At 43.5% G+C, this 21,605-nt stretch overlaps 1 protein-coding gene across 1 annotated transcript in view; it reads right to left on the bottom strand.

Moving 5' to 3' along the window:
* NKAIN2 (sodium/potassium transporting ATPase interacting 2) overlaps positions 1–21,605 on the bottom strand; it is a 794,408-nt gene that overhangs the window by 50,671 nt on the left and 722,132 nt on the right. Inside the window, exon 5 of the mRNA XM_083176781.1 lies at positions 17,969–18,029. Coding sequence (XP_083032907.1) covers positions 17,969–18,029 — 61 coding nt within the window. The remainder of the gene's footprint in view (positions 1–17,968; positions 18,030–21,605) is intronic.

Genomic DNA, 21,605 nt, shown 5'->3' on the forward strand with positions numbered 1-21,605 from the left:
AATCCACTGGGACTCCTAACAGTATTCCAATGCGTTTCATCCGCTACCGGGACTTCATCAGGGGTTTGCGAGTGTTTTTCGTGACAATATTTACAAGATGAGTATGGTCTTAGTATACTGGTTGATATGTCCTTATATTGGTGGAATACCTTCCAATGCCATCCGAAAAGATGATACAGTATAAGGCAAATTAAAAAGTGGAAGTAAAATATGGAAATTCTTATCCTTCCTGTAAGGCCGTACCTTTATTTGATTGAGGTTGTGGTAATGGCTTTGTTGAGGACTGGGTGGGCTCAAAAAGATATTTCAGGCTGGCTTAGCCACCATTAGAGATAAAATTGCAGGTAAACGAATATAGTCTGTGCAGATCCAGTATGTTCAAAGGGAAGTGTCTCCTCCTGGAGATGTGCTGCTCATGTGTGCTGCTCTACAAGAAGAGGACATTCTACGATACTGGTGGTAGCCACAGGTTAAACTTCGATACCCACTCACTGACCACATTTTACATCATTATTACACTCGGCAGTCAGAGACCGTATTGACTATATACAGGGCCAGTGACAGGGTGGTCATAGGGTGCCTCTCCTCCCCTTACTGATTATAGCAGCCTAGCAGGTCTTTCATTCCTTATAATACCAATTATTACATTGCCCAATCAGTATATTGATTATACTGTATATTAGGGTCACACTGACTGTAGCAAGCATGTCACAATCCGGGTAGTTAAACAGACATTCTTACCATCTAAGTGTCTGTCCAGGCTGTTTCTGCATTTCAAGCCTGGGTTCTCTTGGCGCCATGTGTGCAGTGCGGCTGTCTCCCAATCTTCCCTGTGTCCATCCAGCACTGCAGATCTTTGGCTGTGCCGCATGTCTCCCCTCTCTGGCCTGCAGAAATCAGCTCCCTGTGGCTTCCTAGACCACAGCTATTGCTCCTTGCCACAAGCATGGTGTTCCCAAACAAACTTTCCCACCAGAGCCAAACATGGGGGCTAGTCACATGTCTCCCTTGAGCCAATCCTGCAAGACCTTTTTCTCAGTCATACTGTCTCAGCCAATCCCCACTTCCCAGTGGGTATAAGTATGCTGGAAAATCCAGTCCTAATTGCTAGTGCTGCAGTTGTCTCCTGCTGATACGGTTGTTTGCCTCTGCTGCAATGTGCTTGCTTCCAGATATTCCAGCGCCTGTGATCCTTTGCTCCCAAGACGGATTCTTACCTCAATGCAATCTTCCCTAGCTATTGATGTTCTGCCAATGTTCCTGAGCTATTGTTGTTCCGCCATAGTTCCTGAGTTATCAATGTTCTACCATCACCAATGTTCTACCATAATCCGCAAACCACAGTAACGTACATTTCTGCATATTATGCTAACCGCCCGCTGCCACATCAAAGAATTGCATCAGAGTTTTACACTGCACCTGTTATTTTGACCATACCAGTATATGCAGCTATTGCCTCAACTAGACCTGAGTGTGCGCCATTTGTTACTGTCTTATTTCAAGTTGCCAATTTGCAAGTCTTATTCATTGCTGTTACCATCATGTTGTGTGATTAATAAAATACTGAGGGCCAGATGCACTAAGCTTCAAAAGTGATAAAATGGAGAGCGATAAACAACCAATCAGCTCCTGTGTGACATTTTTCAATCACAGTCTGTGACATGGCAGGTAGGAGCTGATTGTCTGGCTGTTTATCACTCTCCATTTAATCACTTTTGAAGCTTAATGCATTTGTCCCTGTGCCTCTACTACCTGCTTCCTCCATTCTGGTCAGGCCACTGGGCTAACATCAAGTACCATATTCTTTTTTCATGAACAAGAGTTTCATTAAACCTACCCGGTTAATACATCTCTCAGAAACAATGCCTGTGGCCTTCATCACCCAGACTCAGACTCCAAGCGTGACAAGGCATCTCCTATACATGGTAGTATTTAACCCTCCAGTACTCACCAGCTAGGGGGATCTGGCGAATACAGAGGGTGACTCGATCAGATGGAGCCCCTCTTAGCCATGCTGCTAGCTTGCCATGGCGATGTTTCTGGTGGAGCTGGCGGATGTCTGATGGTGGGGAGGTGCGAGTGTCTCACTCGGTCACACATCCCACTCAGCAAAGCGGCGGGGAGAGTGGGGACAGGGTGCTTCCCTGCACGTCTCCGCTTCAGGGAGACAGGCAGTGAGTGGGCCGTGAGCAGGGGAGACAGGCAGGGAGCGGTAGACGGCTGCAGGGCTTCCGGGAGAATGGGGCGCGCGTGCCTCTCGTGTGCCCCATTCTCCCGGACTCTGGTGGACGGTGCATGGCGATAGAATCGTAAGAAACCACTCAAATGAGAGCGGCTCCATCTATATTGACTTTAATATAACTTTATTTTACGTTTTTATGGTGCTGTTCTGTGCAAGTTAATTTCTACTCAACAACCTAAATACAAGAGTTAAACAAGCACTGCCTTAGAGAGCACTCATTTACATTTGGCTAGGATATTTACAGTACAGCTCTAATTACTGCTCCCTCTGCACAATAAAATTAGTATGTTGATTGGCAACATGCACTTATGTGCCACCAAGTCAACATATCCTGTAAGATGTCGGCAGTTGTACCTAGCTTCTTGGGAGTTACTGTGCACTGATAAAATTAGTGTGACCATTAAAGTTATCCATTGCCATTCTGTATTACATTATATCATAATGGCACCTTAGGTAAAAATATTTTTATTTTTACTTCCATTTATGTTATTGCGAAAAGGTTGATGCTATGAGGAAAGCTTTTTTATCCAAATAGAAGTGAAGGTGAAGAGAAACTAAAAATCTAATTACTCACGTCTATCCCTGGAGTCAATTGAAAGCAAATTTGCCTCCGCAGGATATTATTATCACAGGTACGAAGAGAAAACTTTCATTACTTTTAATTGTGCATTGGGAGTTTGGGAATTAATAGTGTAATTAGAACCTTACCTTTGGATAGTGTTACTTAAATAAAAAAATTGGACTTTCAAGCAGTTTACTATTAAAGTACGAATCTCCCAGATCCACAAATCTATAATATGGAGGGTGTGATTTAATGGCATGCGATTTTGGTTCTGAAATCGCACATTTGTTGCATTTTTTAAAATCGCATTTTTGGAAGAATTTGACTGTTTAATAAGATGCGAATTTTAGTCGTGAAAATGTGCCAATTTCAGTCATAAAAATTTTCGAATTTGAGGACATGTGCAATTTGAGAGACATAATAATGTGCATTTTTTCCTGAGCATAACCAGCCCCCAGACTCATTGAGCCTGACCTTGTTCCAAAAATACCGGGGACAAAAAGTATAGCGGTCCCCCGTATTTCTGAAACCAGTCCAGACTCTTGGACTGGTCCTGGATCCAAAAATACAGGGGACAAAAAAACTTGGGGTCCCCTGTATATTGGACCCACCCCTGGGATCCAACATCCCATAGCCCGGGGACACTTTTTACATAAGGTCCCCCGGCCGTATCATGTGCACCGTGGCTGGTCAGCCCTGGACGGGGTACCTGGGGGAGTGAGGACCCCCCAATAAAGGGGTTCCCCCCAGGCTTCACCCATCCAGGGCTGAAGCCCAGGTCTGTCCGCGGCATCTCTCTGGCCAGTGGACGCCGGGCTGATACGTGTAAAATTAAATAAAAAAACATTGCTTTTTGCAGGTGAACTACAAGTCCAAAGGGGCCCATTAATGCCCCGCATGCTAGGACTTGTGTTTCGCCAAGTCCCAGCATGTGGGGGAGGCCTGCTAGGACTTGTAGTTCACCTGTAAAAAGCTATGTTTTTTTTTCATTGTATGCATGTCAGCCCGACGTCCACCAGTCATGGATGCCTGGGACAGTCCCGGGTATCAGTCCTGAATGGGTGAAGCCTGGAGGGGGGGACCCCTCTAATTGGGGAGGGGGGTCTTCACTCCCCCAGGTACACCATCCAGGGCTGACCAGCCACGGTGTGCATGGTATGACCAGGTGACCTTATGTAAAAAGTGTCCCCCGGCTGTGGCATTACACTTGCTGAAACCAAAAGCCCTACACTCTCACCTTTAACCCAGGCATCCACTGGGGTGCCGTTTAGAGAATACTGTAATGAGTCAGCACTCCCAATTACATACCCAGAAATCCTAAAAGAGGGATAAACAGCACTCATCAGTCTACACATGAATGTAAAATCCTACAGTTTAATCCAATCAAAGCGATGGCCTGCTGTTGCTTTCGTCCTGGTGCGGACCTTTATCTAGGTGATGGCAATACAAGCAGCAGTAAACAGCAAACCAACAATGGGATAGGAGTACTGGGACCGGGGGGGGGGGGGGGGTCGGGATTCTAAATAGAAAGGACTATGGGCCTTATTCTGGTTCACTCTTTCTGACAAAATCCTTCTTAGATGGACAAAACCATGTGCACTGCAGGGGGGCAGATGTAACATGTGCAGAGAGAATTAGATTTGGGTGAGTTATTTTGGTTCTGAGCAGGGTAAATACTGGCTGCTTTATTTTTACACTGCAATATAGATCTCACTTTGAAGTAAAACCCCACCCAAATCTAATTCTCTCTGCACATGTTACATCTGCCCCACCTGCAGTGCACATGGTTTTGTCCATCTAAGAAGGATTTTGTCAGAAAGAGTGAACTAGAATAAGGCCCTATGTCACAGAGGTAATGCAACAGTTTAGGGATGAAAGCTGCTACAAGTGTCTGATCCATGATCCTACTGCATCTTTCAAACGGGAAATAGACTCTGTTATGGAGCTTGGTGTGACAAATCATTGGATTAACACTGACACTGACACATTTTTGAGAAAGGAATATCCCAAAATTCCAGTTAGGTGTATACTTCCCAAAGTCCATAAGAGCCTAATGGCCCCATCAGGCAGCCCTATAATCTCTGCAAGGGGGTCACTTGGCCAACCGTTGACTCAAAGGGGGAAATTTACTAAAGGAAATTTGAAAAAAAATAGGTGTATTTGTATCCAGAAATACACTTATTTTTGACATTTACTATCCCGAAAATACGGAAATTCATATTCGTATTGATGTGCTATCAATACGAATTCGAATTGCCGTATTTTCGGGATAGTAAATGTCAAAAATAAGTGTATTTCTGGATACAAACAGTGGTCGAAGTGGAAATTTTGAAGTGGGGGTATGGAAATTTTGAAGTGGGGGTATGGAAAAGTAAAGAGTGAATATAGTGCGCACCTTCGGACACCCCCCTGATCATCAACGTCCCCTGCCAGACTGCCCCTTTGTACAGGGGTATTACAAAAGCACAATATGCGCTGCTGAGTGATCAGAGAGCATCCTGAGGGGGAAAAAATTAAGATTAAAGTGGCGGTATGGCATACCCCCGTATACCGCCCCACTTCGACCACTGGATACAAATACACCTATTTTTTACAAATTTCCTTTAGTATATTTCCCCCAATATGTAGACTTTCACTTACAGCCAGTGGTCACCACTGACTTTCTAGTAAAATTTTGTTAGTTTCGGAATCCTCCAACCAATGGTATCCTGGTCACCTTGCATGTCAGTAGTCTCTATACTAATATATCTAATAATGAGGGTATAGCTGCTGTATGTGAGATTTGGGAAAATAATGATTTTCATCAGGGTTCACCAATTGATTACCCGATGGTTAATTACCATTATTTTACTTAAATTTTTTTAATTACGCTTTTATTTCTACAAATATCTGGTGCAACCATGTGGTCAAATATTGCCCCTGCTTATGCAAATGTATTTATGTACAAATATGAAAAGACTCATATCATGGCTGATCCCAATTTTTCTGAGTATATAGCTTTTTACATCAGGTACATAGACAACCTATTCCTTATATGGACTGGCAGTCAGGATCAATTGGGACACTTTATTGATCGTCTAAATAAATTATCTGGTCGTATCAGATTTACCTGTAATAGTCATAGTCATACCACCACAATGGTCTTTCTTGATGTCACGATATTGGTTACTGACAACCGATATACCACAAAAGTCTTTAAGAAAAAAACAATAAAAACACACTCTTGGCCTATTCCAGTTTTCATCCAGAGCCATTAAAGAGGTGTCTACCATTTTCACAGTTAGTATGAGTGGCCAAAATTACCTCTGAAAAGGAGGATCTCAACAGAGAATTATTAATATTACACAAAGGTTCCTGGATCGAGGGTACGACATGGAGGAGATCACTGTGGCAGTGGAGAAATGTATGAGGCTGGATCGAGAGACTCTAGATCTGGGGTAGCCAACCCTAGTCCTCGAGAGCTACCAACAGTGCATGTTTTGCAGGTCTCCTCACAGAATAACAAGTGAGCTAATTAGCTCCATCTGTGTATCTTTTAAAATGTGTCAGTGATTAATGAGTGCAGCTGTGCAGCAGCTAGGTTGTCTGGAAAATGTGAACTGTTGGTAGCTCTTGAGGGTTAGGGTTGGCTACCACTGCTCTAGATTGTAAACTCCTTAGAGTAGGGCCCTCCTCCCTCCTGTTCTCACAGCACTCTTCTTGCATTTCAACTACAGCTCTCTTACTCACCTACAATCTATACCTACATCTCTTCTCATTCATTTCCCTATATCTCAGCTGTATTGTGTACCAAGATTTGTGCTGTTAATTGTGCTCTGTTTTTGTTTTTCTGTCACTTATGTCTAGTTCTGTATACCCTGTACTGTTATAATGTGTTCTATATGTACGGCGCTGCGTACCACTTGTGGTGGCTTATAAATAAAAATATAATAATACCAGCACCTAAGAATAATACTTTGGACCTAGTGGTATTCCCTACTACATTTTCCACTATGTCCAAGACCCTAAAAAGGACAGTGCAAAAACATTGGTAAATCATGAGTACAGATCCGATGATTGGTAGTGAGTGTAAGCAGCCATCACTATTCAGCTATTGATGTAGCATGAACATCAAGCAAAGGATTTCCTACTCTGATATTAGTCTATTGGCAAATATAAATAGGACCTGGCTGAGAACAGTAGGAACCAATAAATGTACAGGTTTTGTCAACTGTACATATCTAATGACGGGCACACATTTTACCCATCCTCGAACAGGAACCCAATATAAGATCTTTCATCGCCTTGATTGTGAGACAAAATTTGCCATCTATGTAATTGTCTGCCCGTGTAAGATGATCTATGTGGGCAAACCATTTCGATGGTTAAAGAAAGAATAGGCATGCATAGATCTTCGATAAAGAAGGCCTCAAAGTGTGTTGATGGCAATACCCCTCTGGTTGCTACACACTTTTATGAGGCATGACATTCCTTAAAGGACTTTTCATTCCTGCGGATTGATCATATCCGCCCCTCTGAGAAGGATAGGGGATAGACATAAAATCTTACTTCAACGTGAATGTCAATGGATAAAGAAACTAGATGCCCTATCACCGGTGGGATTAAATGAGGAGTTTAATTTATCTGCCTATCTCTAATCTGGGACAACATCACATTATCTACGTGGGATATTAGCGGAGTCTATACTAATGATGTAACAGCTTCAAATGATGTCACTAACTAGCTATACAAGGTTTTGGATATGAGCTCTATGATCTTGATACATCAAGTTTGGTAAATTTAATTATGTCTACATTTGGGTTTCATAATAGTTGTTGTTTGTATTCTTTTTCCTATAGATGTGCTTTTTATATAGATGTGATATTTGTATTAGAATAAGTTATACTGATAGCTGACCAGCCATCATTAGTTACCCTGATTAATCTTAAATAACAGATCCTATGATATATAAATGACTATAGGATTACCAAGCTGATCATGGGTTCCCAAGATGTAGTCTTGCGATATGCTGCAGGTTTCTATAATAGCTGTGCGGCCCCGTTAGTGTCTAGATCCTCTTCAGTTTTGTAAATTTTCCCATCATGCACTGGGTCCACGTATACCAGGAGGGGGGATATAAATCTGTGGCGAGCGTAGCGAGCCACCATGCCCGAAGCATGCGAGCCCACGAGGGTACAATGCAGCTAAAATAAACAAAATAACTTACACCTACGTGAATTACAGATAAATAAAAACCGTTGTGAGGGTATCTAACAACTTCCGCCCTCACTGAACGTCACATCCTGTAATCAAAATTGAAGGGGATATAGTTTCTACCGTGTGGCCCCTGGCACCTGGTTTTTACCTGGTGAATACCAGGTGGCGATTGTAGATGATGCAGGGAAGTGATGCCCCATCTGCTAGGTGAGTTGGCTGGATGCATGCATCTCTAGTGCTGTCTGTTTAGTCACGGTCATCATGGCAATATGACTCTGTGATGTTTGCATATGGGGCGGACTCAGGTGACCCCGTGACGCAGAGATGCACAGAGTGCTCTGAGTTTACTTTAATACTACAAATTGTTTAAGCCCATATAAGTAGTTCCTGTGTGTGTGTGTGTGTGCACAGATGGGAAAGATATGATTGGCTGGTTTGATAGTATTCACAGGTGTTGGTGATAAATGTAACGTGCTGACAGCTATATACTGTTCTAATGTGCTCATTGAGCTGGGTCAGTTCAAGATGAAGGCTGCTTAAGCCGAAACGGGCTCACCAACTGCTGGTTATTATGCCTGCAGCTATGGATGGGTGATTATATATGTGTGCCCCAGAAATTATACAGTATTGAAACTAAAAATGCACTTCAGTCCTCCATTACTGATAAGAATAGCTACATACAGTAGGTGTAATGAGGCCCATTTTCAGCAACCATCACTCCAGTGTTCTAATGGTGTTTGATAATTATGTTAGAAGACTAATGGATGATTAGAAAACCCTTGTGCAGTTATGTTAGCATTGCTGAAAATGGGTTTACTCAGATAAGCTATAAAACTGGCCTGCCTTTGAGATAGTTGAGTATCTGGAGCATCACATTTGTGGGTTCGATTATACGCTCAAAATTGCCAGAAAAAGAGAACTTTCATGTGAAACTGGACAGTCTATTCTTGTTCTTCGAAATTAAGGCTATTCCATGTGAGAAATTGCCAAGAAAGGTGAAGTGATAAAAAGTCTGGCCAATCAGCTCCTACCTGTCATCTTTCAAACCAAGCCAGTAACTACACATTGAGGAGTTGATTGGCCGGTGATAAAAACCAGACACTTTATCACTTCACCGAGCTAAATAAATCTGCCCCTGCATATTTTATACAACAGTGTGTGCTACTCCCTTCAGCGAAAAGCACAAACAGGCTCTAACCAGAGTAGAAAGAGAAGTGGGAGGCCACGGTGTACATTAGAGTCTCTAGTTTGAGAAATAGACCCCTCACAGGTCCTCAACTGGCAGCTTCATTAAATGTACCCTTAAAACACCAGTGTAAATGTCTAAACTGAAGAGGCGACTCCGGGATGCTGGCCTTGTAGGCAGAGTGGTGAAGAAAAAGCCAGATCTGAGGCCTTGACAATAAAAGGAAAAGATTAATATGGACAAAAGAACAGACATTGGACAGATGAAGATTGGAAAAAAGTGTTATGGACAGACGAATTGAAGTTTGAGGTGTTTGGATCACACAGAGCAAGTAAAAAGGTGCTGAAAGAGTGCGTGACGCCAACTCTCAAGCATGGTGGAGATAATGTGATGGTCTGGGGCTGCTTAGGTGCTGATTAAGTGGGAGATTTGTACAAGGTAAAAGGGATTTTGAATAGGAAAGGCTATCACTCCATTTTGCAATGCCATGCTCCTTATCCAACAGGACAATGACTCAAACCACTCCTCCAAATTATGCAATAACTATTTATGGAAGAAGAAGGCAGCTGGTATGCTGTCTGTAATGAAGTGGCCAGTGCAGTCACCAGATCTCAATCCCATTGTTGTGGGAGCAGCTTGACTGTATGGTATGCAAGAAGTGCCCAACAAGCCAATCCAACTTGTGGGAGGTGCTTCAGGATGCGTGGGTGAAATTTCTTCAGATTACCACAAAAAAAATTAACAGCTAGAATGCCAAAGGTCTGCCATGCTGTAACTGCTGCAAAAGGAGCATTCTTTTATGAAAGCAAAGTTTGAAGGACAAAATGTCTATTTCAAATAAAAATCATTATTTCTAACCTTGCCAATGTCTTCACTATTTTTTCTATTTGTTTTGCAACTCATTTGATAAATAAAAGTCAGTTTTAATGTAAAATACAAAATTGTCTGGGTGACCTCAAACGTTTGAATGGTAGTGTATATATAGTTGCAGTTAGTGCTTTCAGTGATATAAAGTCAGCTGAGTGCCGCCTCTATTCCTATGGTAATATTTACGTACTTGTAAGGCACTCAGGTGCAATATACACATCAGAATGCCAACAGATTATACATTATACACACAGGCACAAATACACATACACACACATACAAGATTCCACCACACTCGACATTACTAGGATGGGGCAAAGTGGCCTGTGACCACATTGCTTAGATAAATTAAAAAAAAAAAAAAACAGAAGGCTCAGCACTTGACATTGGGCTGCAAGCTTGAATGTATTGATCAATCAATGAACCAATACCCTATTACTTATTAACCCCTTCATGACAGAGCCAGTTTGTGCCTTCATGACAGAGCCCTTTTTTTCAAATCTGACATGTCTCACTTAAGTGGGGATAACTTTTTTTTGCTTTTACTTATCCCAGTGATTTTGAGATTGTTTTCTCGTGACACATTGTACTTCAAGTTAGTGGTAAATTTTGGTCGATACAGTCTGTGTTTTTTTGTGAAAAATACCAAAATATCGTGAAAAAATGGAAAATTTAGCAATATGCAAAATGTCACATTTTCTGCTTGTGAGACAAATAATCATACCACTCAAAATAGTTAATAACTAACAAAGACCATATGTCTACTTTATGTTGCAATCATTATTTCAACCCCCTTTTCATTTTTTTGGACACTAGGAGGCTTCAAATATGACTAGCAAATTCTAAAATTTTCAAGAAAATTTCAAACTCTGATTTTTTTAGGGACCAGGTCAGTTTTGATGTGACTTTGAGGGACTTGTATGTGAGACACCCCCATAAATGATGCCATTTCAAAAACTGCACCCCTCACAGTATTCAAAACAGCATTTTGGAAGTTTGTTAACCCTTTAGGTGTTTCACAGGAATTAAAACAAAGTGTAGGTGAAATTTCAAAATTTCATTTTTTTTGCAGAGTTTCAATTTTAATACATTTTTCTAACAAATACAGTACATTTTACTAGAGAAATGTGACTAAAAATTGATTCCCCCAATTCTTTGGTTTTCATAAATATCCTATATGTGGCCCTAGTGTGCACGGTGACCAAACCACAGGCTTCATAATAGAAGGAGCACCTACTTGATTTTGGAGCCTCCTTTTTATGAGATTATTTTTTAGGCACCATGTAGGTTTCTAGGCACCATAAGATGCTAAAAGTTAGGAACCCCCCCACAAGTGACCCCATTTTGCAAACTACACCCCTCAGGGAATTCATCTAGGGGTATAGAGTACATTTCAAACCCCCCGAGGTTTCACCAATTGTGGTACAACTGGGTAGTGAAAATGAAAAAAATTAATTTTTCATTTTCACAGCTCAGTTGTATCAAAATTGGTGAAACCTTGGGGGGTTTGAAATGTACTCTATACCCCTAGATGAATTCCCTGAGGGGTGTAGTTTGCAAAATGGGGTCACTTGTGGGGGGGTTCCACTGTATGGGTGTTTCGGGGGTCATTCAACCAGAATCTGTGCTGCAAAATCCAAAAATCACTCCTTCCCTTCTGAGTCCTGCCATGCACCCAACTGGTATTTTTTGGTCACATGTGAGGCATTGCCGTACCCGGGAGAAATTGGGGCACAGATTTTGGGGTGCTTTGTCTCCTTCATTCCTTGTGAAAATGAAAAATTTTGAGCCAGATCTGCATTTTTGTGTAAAAAAATTTAATTTTTTACACAAAAATGCAGTTCTGGCTCAAAATTTTTAATTTTCACAAGGAATGAAGGAGACAAAGCACCCCAAAATCTGTGCCCCAATTTCTCCCGAGTACGGCAATGCCTCACATGTGACCAAAAAATACCAGTTGGGTGCATGGCAGGACTCAGAAGGGAAGAAGTGATTTTTGGTGGTGGAATGAATGGTGGGTGCTATGTCGCATTAGCAAGACCCCCGAAGCACCAATACAGTGGAACCCCCCCACAAGTGACCCCATTTTGGTCACCAGCTTTGGGAGGGGGGCTGGCGCTGCGGCTGGCGGGGGGGTGGGAGGGGTGCTGGCGCTGCGGTAGCCGGGTGGGTGGGAGGGAGGGGGGCTGCCGGGTGGGAGGGGGGGGGGGGGGGCTGGCGATTGTTGGTGATCGGTGCGGTATACACACACACACACACACACACACACATATATATATATATATGTGTGTGTATATATATATATATATATATATACAGATAGCGCAGGCCTTATGCTTGCTGGCGAATCGCCAGCAGCATGCTGCTGGCGATCCGCCAGCAACACGGCGCGCCATCTGACTGAGACGCGCGTGCGTCCCCCACGCACGCGCGTCTCAGTATCCGGGCGGCGAGGCGGACACAATACTGTCCGCCTCCCGCTCGAGGGGGGCTGGGGGGACCCGAGGAGGCTGTGGGGGGGTGCGGGCGCCCGGTGTGGGCACCGGGCAACCGAGGGCAGCACCGTCGGAAGGGGACGCGCGCGCACCTCGTGCGCGCGCGTCCCCTTCCGACACACAGATGGCGCGGGAGCAGGGAATGGCGATGGCGACGCCATCGCCATCCCCTGCAAAGATGAGCCCGGCCCCATCTGTATATATACATATATATACACACACACATATATATATATATATATATATATATATATATATATATATATATATGTGTGTGTATATATATATATATATATATATATATATATATATATACATATATATATATACATATACATTTGCAAAACTTCTTTTTTATTTAATTTGAACTTTTCTAGCAGCATGATGCTGCTGCTGCTGCTGCTGCTGCTGCGGGGGGGAGGGGGGAGGAGGGCAGCGCTGCGTGCGCACCGGGGGAGCCGGGGGAGCTGCTGCCGCTGCCGGGTGAGTGCCCGGCGGGTGGGAGGGGGGTGCTGCCGCTCGGTGGTGATCGGTGCTGCACCGATCACCACCGTTTTCTGTGTTACCGAGCGGCTTAGCCGCCGGTAACACAGGAAACGCTGTGATTGACTGTTCAGATTTGAACAGCCAATCACAGCGATCGCCGACCGGGGGGGGCACCCCTGCCCCCCCTGGGCGACGAGGGGGGATGTCTGCTGTCAGGGACAGCAGACATCACCTAACTGTCACTGCGTCTCTAGACGCAGTGACAGTTAGAAGTCATGACGTATATATACGTCAACGGTCGGGAAGTACTTCCCGACCATGACGTATATATACGTCAAATGTCGTGAAGGGGTTAATTAATTAATATATTTATATTTATATATTAAATTTAGTGAGTTTACTATAGTAAGTACTGAGCCTGAGCCCTCACTTTCATTTCTGCCAATTCTGTTTTCAAAGCAGATTAGCAGCATCAGGGCTAACAGCCTGCAGCACAGCCAAACATTGTTGCCTTCCCTTTGTCTACTGCCATTGTCAATTCCACACCCACTTATTAGGTTGGATACCAGTAACTTGGACAGCCTTTGCCAGGCATGATGTCCCCTGCCTGCTTACAGAGACTTATAGGCATTACTAGTCTACCACTGGTTCAAGCGTGTTGTACTTTACCTGGTTTGGACTGTGGCACCACAGTTATAGAAGAGAGGGGTGCAATAGACAAAATGGTAGGCCAGATGAGAGGGAGATAGACCAGATGAAGAGGGCTTGCTGTAAAAGAGGGGACAGACTAGAAGTGAAGGGGGCAGGCCAGATAAAGAGAGGCTTAAGAAGAGGATGTCAACAATTGCGGTGTGCGGTTGCATCTGTGGCTCTGTCTGTTACCTTTACACTGGTGCATCCTGTGGCGCAGACCTGCTGTCTGTTTCCTCCAGCTGCACCCCATGGCGCAATGTCACCTGTGTTCCTCTTGTTCGACATTCCACACTGATTCCACACTGGTCCCTCACTGCATGGGTGCCGCTACGACACCTGCGGTCAGCTGACAGGCCTGAACTCTGATCTGTAACCTGATCTTTGGACCAAGGTACTACCCAGTGGCGTAACTATAGCGCCGCAGACCCCGCAATGGCTGGGAGGCGCTTACTAAGTGTGGGTGCCGGGGGTCTGTGGCCGCTATTGTTATTCAAACCCCCCCCCCCTTCACTCCCCTCCTCTCCCCCAGCACGCTGCCCGTACCTGAACAGTGTGAAGCAAAAGCACTGCAGTGTCTGGGAACTAAGTGGTAACAGCCTACACTGTGGACGGAGACAGCGTACTCTCAGCCAATCAGCGGCCTATCTTTTGAATTTCTAAACTCTGCCACCGCTGTCCGTCCGCAGTGTCCGCTCTCTTCGCTTCAGTTCCCAGACACTGCGGACACCACACCAGGTTGCCCAGCACCCTTGAGTTCCCGCCGCCGCCGCATCAACAGCGACAGCCCTTCATGATGCATAGGTACCACCTCGCCTACCTGCCTATAGCTGTATCAGCAATGGGGGGGGGGGGCACTGAAATTTTCCGGGCGAGGGGGTGCATGGTACTTGTGTATTTTGGCGGCGCCCCCGATGTCCGTCGTACGACGATCAGATCGCATCGCATGCCATGCACCCGATGGCATACGATGCGATGCGACGCGATTTTGACCCCCTATACGACCAAGAATCGTATAAGCACCCTAAAGGGTGCTTTTGAGCACCCAAATGGGTGCTTACAATGTTAAATGCACCCCCACGCCACCCCCCCACTATAAACGTGAACCCGAAGCGTGGCGAGCGCAGCGAGCCCGCGAGGGGCGGCGGTACGCATCCTACGACCTTTTCATACCCCCACTATCCACGTCGGCGTGGAGTTGAGAATAGAATAGTGTGGCGAGCGCAGCGAGCCACCGAGCCCGAAGCGTGGCGAGCGCAGCGAGCCCCGCGAGGGGACGCGGATACCTTCACAGGTAAACGCGTCCCTTCGCGGGCTTCACTGGTATCCGCGTCCCCTCGCGGGGCTCGCTGCGCTCGCCACGCTTCGGGCTCGGTGGCTCGCTGCGCTCGCCACACTATTCTATTCTCAACTCCACGCCGACGTGGATAGTGGGGGTATGAAAAGGTCGTAGGACGCGTACCGCCGCCCCTCGCGGGCTCGCTGCGCTCGCCACGCTTCGGGTTCACGTTTATAGTGGGGGGGTGGCGTGGGGGTGCATTTAACATTGTAAGCACCCATTTGGTACAATGTTTAATCGCATCGCATCGCATCGTATGGCATTGTATGCCATGTACAATGGCATACAATTTCAAAATTGTATGCCATCGTGCACTATCGTACGATATCGCGTCGCATCGCATACCATCGTATGCGTTATGGTATGCGATGCGATGGGCGCCGCCAAAATACACAAGTACCGGGTGCATTATTTGTTGTTACGCCACTGGTACTACCTGGTTTTTATTGATGCTGCGGCTAGCAGCCAATCACATCTGAGCGAGGGGGATATAAGCAAGGCTCCCAGCATTCCAAATTGCCTTGAACAACTGTTCTGTTCCCTGTGTGCTCATCTCCAGTTTACTAGAGAGAGGTTTTAGGGGATCCGCATGTTTGTGTAAATGTATAAAGTTAGGATTTGTTTAATTAGAGCTTCCAATGTGTGTGTGTTTATATAATATATATGGGTGTGACACCCTTCCTGCTGTTCTGACGCCCCTCACCCCAAACCCCATCCCATCGCTCTGGTGGAGCACTGGGATGGCCCTTTCAAAATATTGCTATGGGGCCCACAAAGGTCTTGCTATCCCCAAGTAATGCTGCACTGCTCTCATAACGCACGCACAGCAGCGGCATGACACATTGCTGTGATACCATATCTAGAACTTGGGCTTGGTACGTCTACCTTAGCCTGTAATGTCAGAAGGGTTCAGCAGACATTCACCAAGCAGCAGAAGCCCATACCCGCTCATATGTATGAATGAGAAAAGCAAGACAGAGCGCACAATTTAGAACGTGTGTATAATGTGCAATGCATGTTTATTTACAATTAATTGTATTTCAATGATAAAGGAGGCAGGGAAAATGTTATCATTGCTTTATCTGAATACATTTCCTATTGATGTATGAATAGGAAGTGGAAAATTCTCATACAAATTTGTATCAGCCACTGTTTCTCCATTAACCTTTGTATTTACTTTAGTTTCCACTATATGAGGGTCATGGCACTTTACACTGTAATCATTAAATTCACCACCAGTGCCGTTGTCTTGTGGTGTCCCACAGGGCTCCATACTATCTCCCATGCTTTTTGCAGTATACATGCTTCCACTTGGTGACATAATCAGACGTCACGGCCTGGTCTACCACTGCTATGCAGATGATACCCAACTGTACCTGTCCTTTGCTCCAGGCACCGATAACACAATAACAACCTTAAATGGCTGCCTAGCTGAGCTCCAGGAGTGGATGAGTGCCAGTTGGCTGAGACTGAACCCAGATAAAACAGAAGTCCTGATGATAAATCACAGGACAAGACGGCAGCATAGCCAACTGACAGGTCTTAAGCTGGGGGGCACAGCACTAAAAAACTCTGATCATGTGCGGAATCTTGGTGTTGTCCTGGATAATGGCCTGACACTTAAACATCAGGTGTCAGCCACAATCAAATCCTCATTCTTTTATCTGAGAAACATAGCCAGAATCAAGCATTTAATTCCCTCAGAAGACCTTCCTAAAGTCATACATGCATTTATATCATCACGACTAGACTACTGCAATGCTCTCTACCTGGGTCTTCCAGCAAAAGAATTGCACCGCTTGCAGCTGGTACAAAATGCAGCCGCCAGACTATTAACTAACCAGCCCCGCTCCTGCCACATAACTCCCATTCTCTACGCCCTTCACTGGCTACCTGTAAAATGGCGAATCGTTTTCAAGATTGGCTTACTCACTTTCAAGGCCCTACATGACCAGGGCCCAAGGTACCTGCAACAGCTGCTGATCCCTTACTGTCCTACTCGATTACTACGATCCACTGAAGAAGGACTACTAACAGTACCCAGAATCTCCCTGAATTCATCTGGGGGTCGAGCTTTCAACTTTGCTGCTCCAACTCTGTGGAACTCTCTTCCTCGCACAGTGCGAGAAGCCCCAACTGTAGAATCCTTTAAAAATAGACTAAAGACATACTTATTTACTCAAGCATTTCACTGACATCCACTGTTAAGCTTGTTTTGTATTTCGAGCTGTAAAGACAATGTGTGAAGCACTTTGAGTCCTATTGGGAGAAAAGTGCTATATAAATATCATTATTATTATTATTATTATTATTATTATTATTATTATTATTATTATTATTATATTCTATGAGCCTGATTGGGGTTACATCTGCCCCACCTGCAGTGCACATGGTTTTGTCAATTAGAGAGATAATTTGCTTTTGCCAGTGAACCACAATCAGGCCCTAAATCACACAGGTGGAGCTGTAATAAGCCCAAGAGAGTGATAAAGTAGAGAGATAACGTTCCAGCTCAAAAGCTCCTGATTGTCAAACTACAGACTGTGTTTAAAAAATGACAGATAGAAGCTGATTGGTTGGTAGTTTATCACTCTTCAAAGCTTAGTGCATCTGCCCCATAAAAACCTCATAAATTAGAGTATATATTTTGTTTCTTTGCTTAATAGAATCAGAAACCCAATTTCAGGCTGGTGAAATTTGACAATTGCAATTACTTTCTAAAACTATTGTACCCCATGAATATACTACATATCGAGCATATCATTTATCAACTTGGCAGTGGCATTCATTCTTTTTGGTTCAGTATCCTTACATAGATTTTCTGCATTAAAAAGATTTTTTTTTAAGCTTCTCAGTATGAAGTTCATGGTTTGGGTAATAATGTGTCAAAAGTATGAATACTTACAACTGTCTTCTTCTTCCGAAATACATTTCAAGACATAACACGCATAGATAAACCCAGCGAGCTGAAATAAAACAGATATATATATATATGATTTTTAAGGGTCAGTAATGGATCTTTCACTTATAGTGCATGTGCTACTCAGGCCTAAGAAATATCATTCTGGACTAATGTTAACATTATATTATATATGTACAGTTAACCCTTATTTAATGATAGCATAGGACAAAGGAATCAACTGTGTATATACAAAGAAATGTAAGATGATGGAAAAGCCTAAAATGCACCAAAAACTTGTGGTTTAATTGATGGTGAAAAAAGGAAAAAAACAGATGTGGGCACTATAAACATACCACTGGTACACATGAGAACTCATATCTGAGGGTTTGTGTTCTTAAGTATAATGCGTGTGAGAGATATTGAATATATATATATTTTAGTTCATGAATTGATCAATGCATTTAAGCTTGCAGCCCATCGCCAAGGGACCCAATTTCACTACATGTCCTAAACTAACAACTGGTTTTCTTAGGAACCTGGCAACTGCTTACACATCATAGCTAAAATGAACATTTGCATTTTCTAGGGTTAAAGCTCACCTGCCAAGTACATTATGGCTTTTAAAGGTGAGACAATCCCAAACACAGCACCTGAATTAGTATTAAAGGGGCAGCTGTCACAGGTTTCAGGTAAATGAGCTTATCTAGGGTGCATGAGAAAGCTATGATCACAGTAACAGAGGTTAATTAAAAATCAACCCAAATATATAGATACAGAAGTACCAACACACTTGCCATTCCTACGAATGGGGTGCAAACAGCACCCACACTTCCCAGGTCGGGGTGCAGTGGCCTGTGACCACACACTCTAGTAAATACAAATACAGTGGGCCCAGCACTCACTACAACAAAGTGAGTTGGCGATGGGCTGCAAGCTTAAATGCATTGATCAATTCATGAACTAAAACCCCATTATTTATTTAATTGATTATTTGAATGTTAAGGTGAGTTAGTTTGTTGTACTGCTCTGTGACGAGAGCAGGGACTGGCAATGGTGCGAACCAGTGGGCATTGGTAGCGGCGACCAGCAGCGGAGGTGGGGCGGCATCACAGCAGCCACCCTTCTCCACAGAGGTAAGAGCCAAGCTGCTCTTGCCAAAAAAGCTACGTGTTTGCTATTGTTAAGTCCACAAGTATCTGACTTTTGATTATTTTAAAAACCAACCCACTATCTGCATATTACACTCTCAAACTGGTTTCTGATGTTCTGAATTAACGCTCACAGTAACATTGTATGGTTCAAAGTTTTTTTTTCCTGTTTAAGCTGAAAAAGAAGCATATCATTCATACTGTTCTTGTTTTGAAAAACATCCTGTCTTATGTATTTTTGTTGCATGTAACAATTTTACTACGTGTTTAAATATGTGTATGGCAGAAAAAAGGTACAGGTTGAGTATCCCGTATCCAAAATGCTCGGGACCAGGAGAATTTTGGATAACGGATTATTCCGTATTTCGGAATATTTTAATATTTCAATTATGTATTTTGAAGTATCTTGCATGTATGCTGTATAAACACATAAAATACACACAAATATATTTTATTACCACATAAAATACACACAAATATATTTTATTTGTTCAAAAAACAAGGTTTCAAAACATGAAACAAAATTTGTGTACTATCTCAGATATTGAATTTGAATGCCAAGCAATCATTGACTTGCACATATATAGTGCCAGTTACATATCATGTCACCAGTAGTGCTGTTACAAATGTCCCCAGTGAGTTTTTAGCAAAAAAAAATATTTTTTTTCACTTTCTGGAATGTATGGTTTTCGGAATAATTCGGATAACGGATACTCGGATACGGGATACTCAACCTGTATTTATTTTTTTAATCTGTTAAAACCAAATTCTTTTGTATTTGTTATAAAACACATGTATTGCCATTTTTGATTATGGCCTATTTCAATCTAGATATGTTAGAACAGTGGTTCCCAATCCTGGTCCTCAAGTACCACCAACAGTGCATGTTTTCCAGGTCACCCAGCAGGTGCAGTCATTATTCAGGCAAATTTTAAAATATCCACAGGTGGAGCTAATTATTTCACTGATTCTGTGTGGAGACCTGCAAAACGTGCACTGTTGGGGGTACTTGAGGACCAGGGTTGGGAACCACTGTGTGAGAACATGGATGCCTACATGACCCTCTCCTTCAGAGAGAAGATGCTCTGTTCCGGGGCTTCCCTGGTAATGTATGATTGACATCACCTGTGGGGAGCTAGGTAATTGATAAGAAAGGGGTTTCACCACAGGTGATGGCAATCATACATTACCAGGGAATTCCAGGAATGGAGCATTTTCTCCCTGAAGAAGAGGGTCAGGTAGGCAACCTTGTCTTAGAAACACTGCTTTACTAAAACATTAGTACCCCCATTATATTTTGACAAAATAATACAAGTTAACAACATGTTGTTTGGTGAAATGCATTCAGGTTGGAGCTATTTTTTTGGGAATACAAATGATTTGGGGTAAAGCATGGTTTTAACATGTCAATATGCTTGCTAAAACCCATGCATTGATTGAGTGCATTCAGGTGTGAATTTGCAAGTGTTTCATAGTAAACTTGGGATTTGAATGGTACCAAGGTTATTTTGATGTTTGTTCCTATACAGATTTGCCATGGTGTAGAGTGAAAAGGCACATTTGACATGCAATGTTCATCCAAATTGTTAAATTCGCAATCCGCAAAATTACGGCTTAATCACAATATTATGCACAGTCATTTTAAAGCCGGTTTTAGTAAATTTCTCTCATAGGGTTAATTTACTAAGATGGGAGTTCTATTGAAGATTGGATGTTGCCCATAGCAACCGATCAGATTCTATCTATTACTGTCTAGATGATGCTAAAAAATAAAGAAGAATATGATTGGTCTTCAACAGAACTCCCATCTCTGTAAATGTACCCCCTAGTACAGTGGTTCCCAAACTGTGTGCCGTGGCACCCTAGGGTGCCTTGGGGGACTTGCAGGGGTGCCCTGGATTGGTGGTCCATGATCAAATTTAAGTTGTTTATGGCCAAAGTAATAGCCAAAGTGTGGGCAAATCCTGATAATTGCACATAACTGACCCTAAGGATGAGCTATAAACAGGGGCGGATTGGCCCACCGGGAAACCGGGCCATTTCCTGGTGGGCCGGTCCAAAACTCATGAAAACCGGGACGCCGCACTTCTCCCTGGGCTGGCTGGGCCGCCAGCCCCCCTATTACTTATAACATACACTGCCGCCAGCACTGCCCCCCCCCCCCCCTTGGCACGACTCTTCACGGGCTGGATTCAAGTCCCAATCCGCCCCTGGCTATAAACACAATTTTATTATTTTTCTAACTTAATATTTTTTTCTGACTTTCTTAATGACAAACTTTTGGTCTAGGGGTGCCATGAAAAATTTTGATACTCTGGGGTGCTGTGATTCCACAAAGTTTGGGAACCCATGCCCTAGTGTAAAAAAACCCTTTTCCCTGTGAAGAACCTAGCACATTGTCTAGAGACAAACTCATGGACATGATGGTAATCTCATGAAGGCATTTATAAGATTCTGAATTCTAATTTTCATTCCGTCATTCCGTGATCTAG

The sequence above is a fragment of the Crinia signifera genome, chromosome 3 (assembly GCF_055691185.1).
Source record: "Crinia signifera chromosome 3, ASM5569118v1, whole genome shotgun sequence".
In the NCBI taxonomy this organism is placed as follows: domain Eukaryota; kingdom Metazoa; phylum Chordata; class Amphibia; order Anura; family Myobatrachidae; genus Crinia; species Crinia signifera.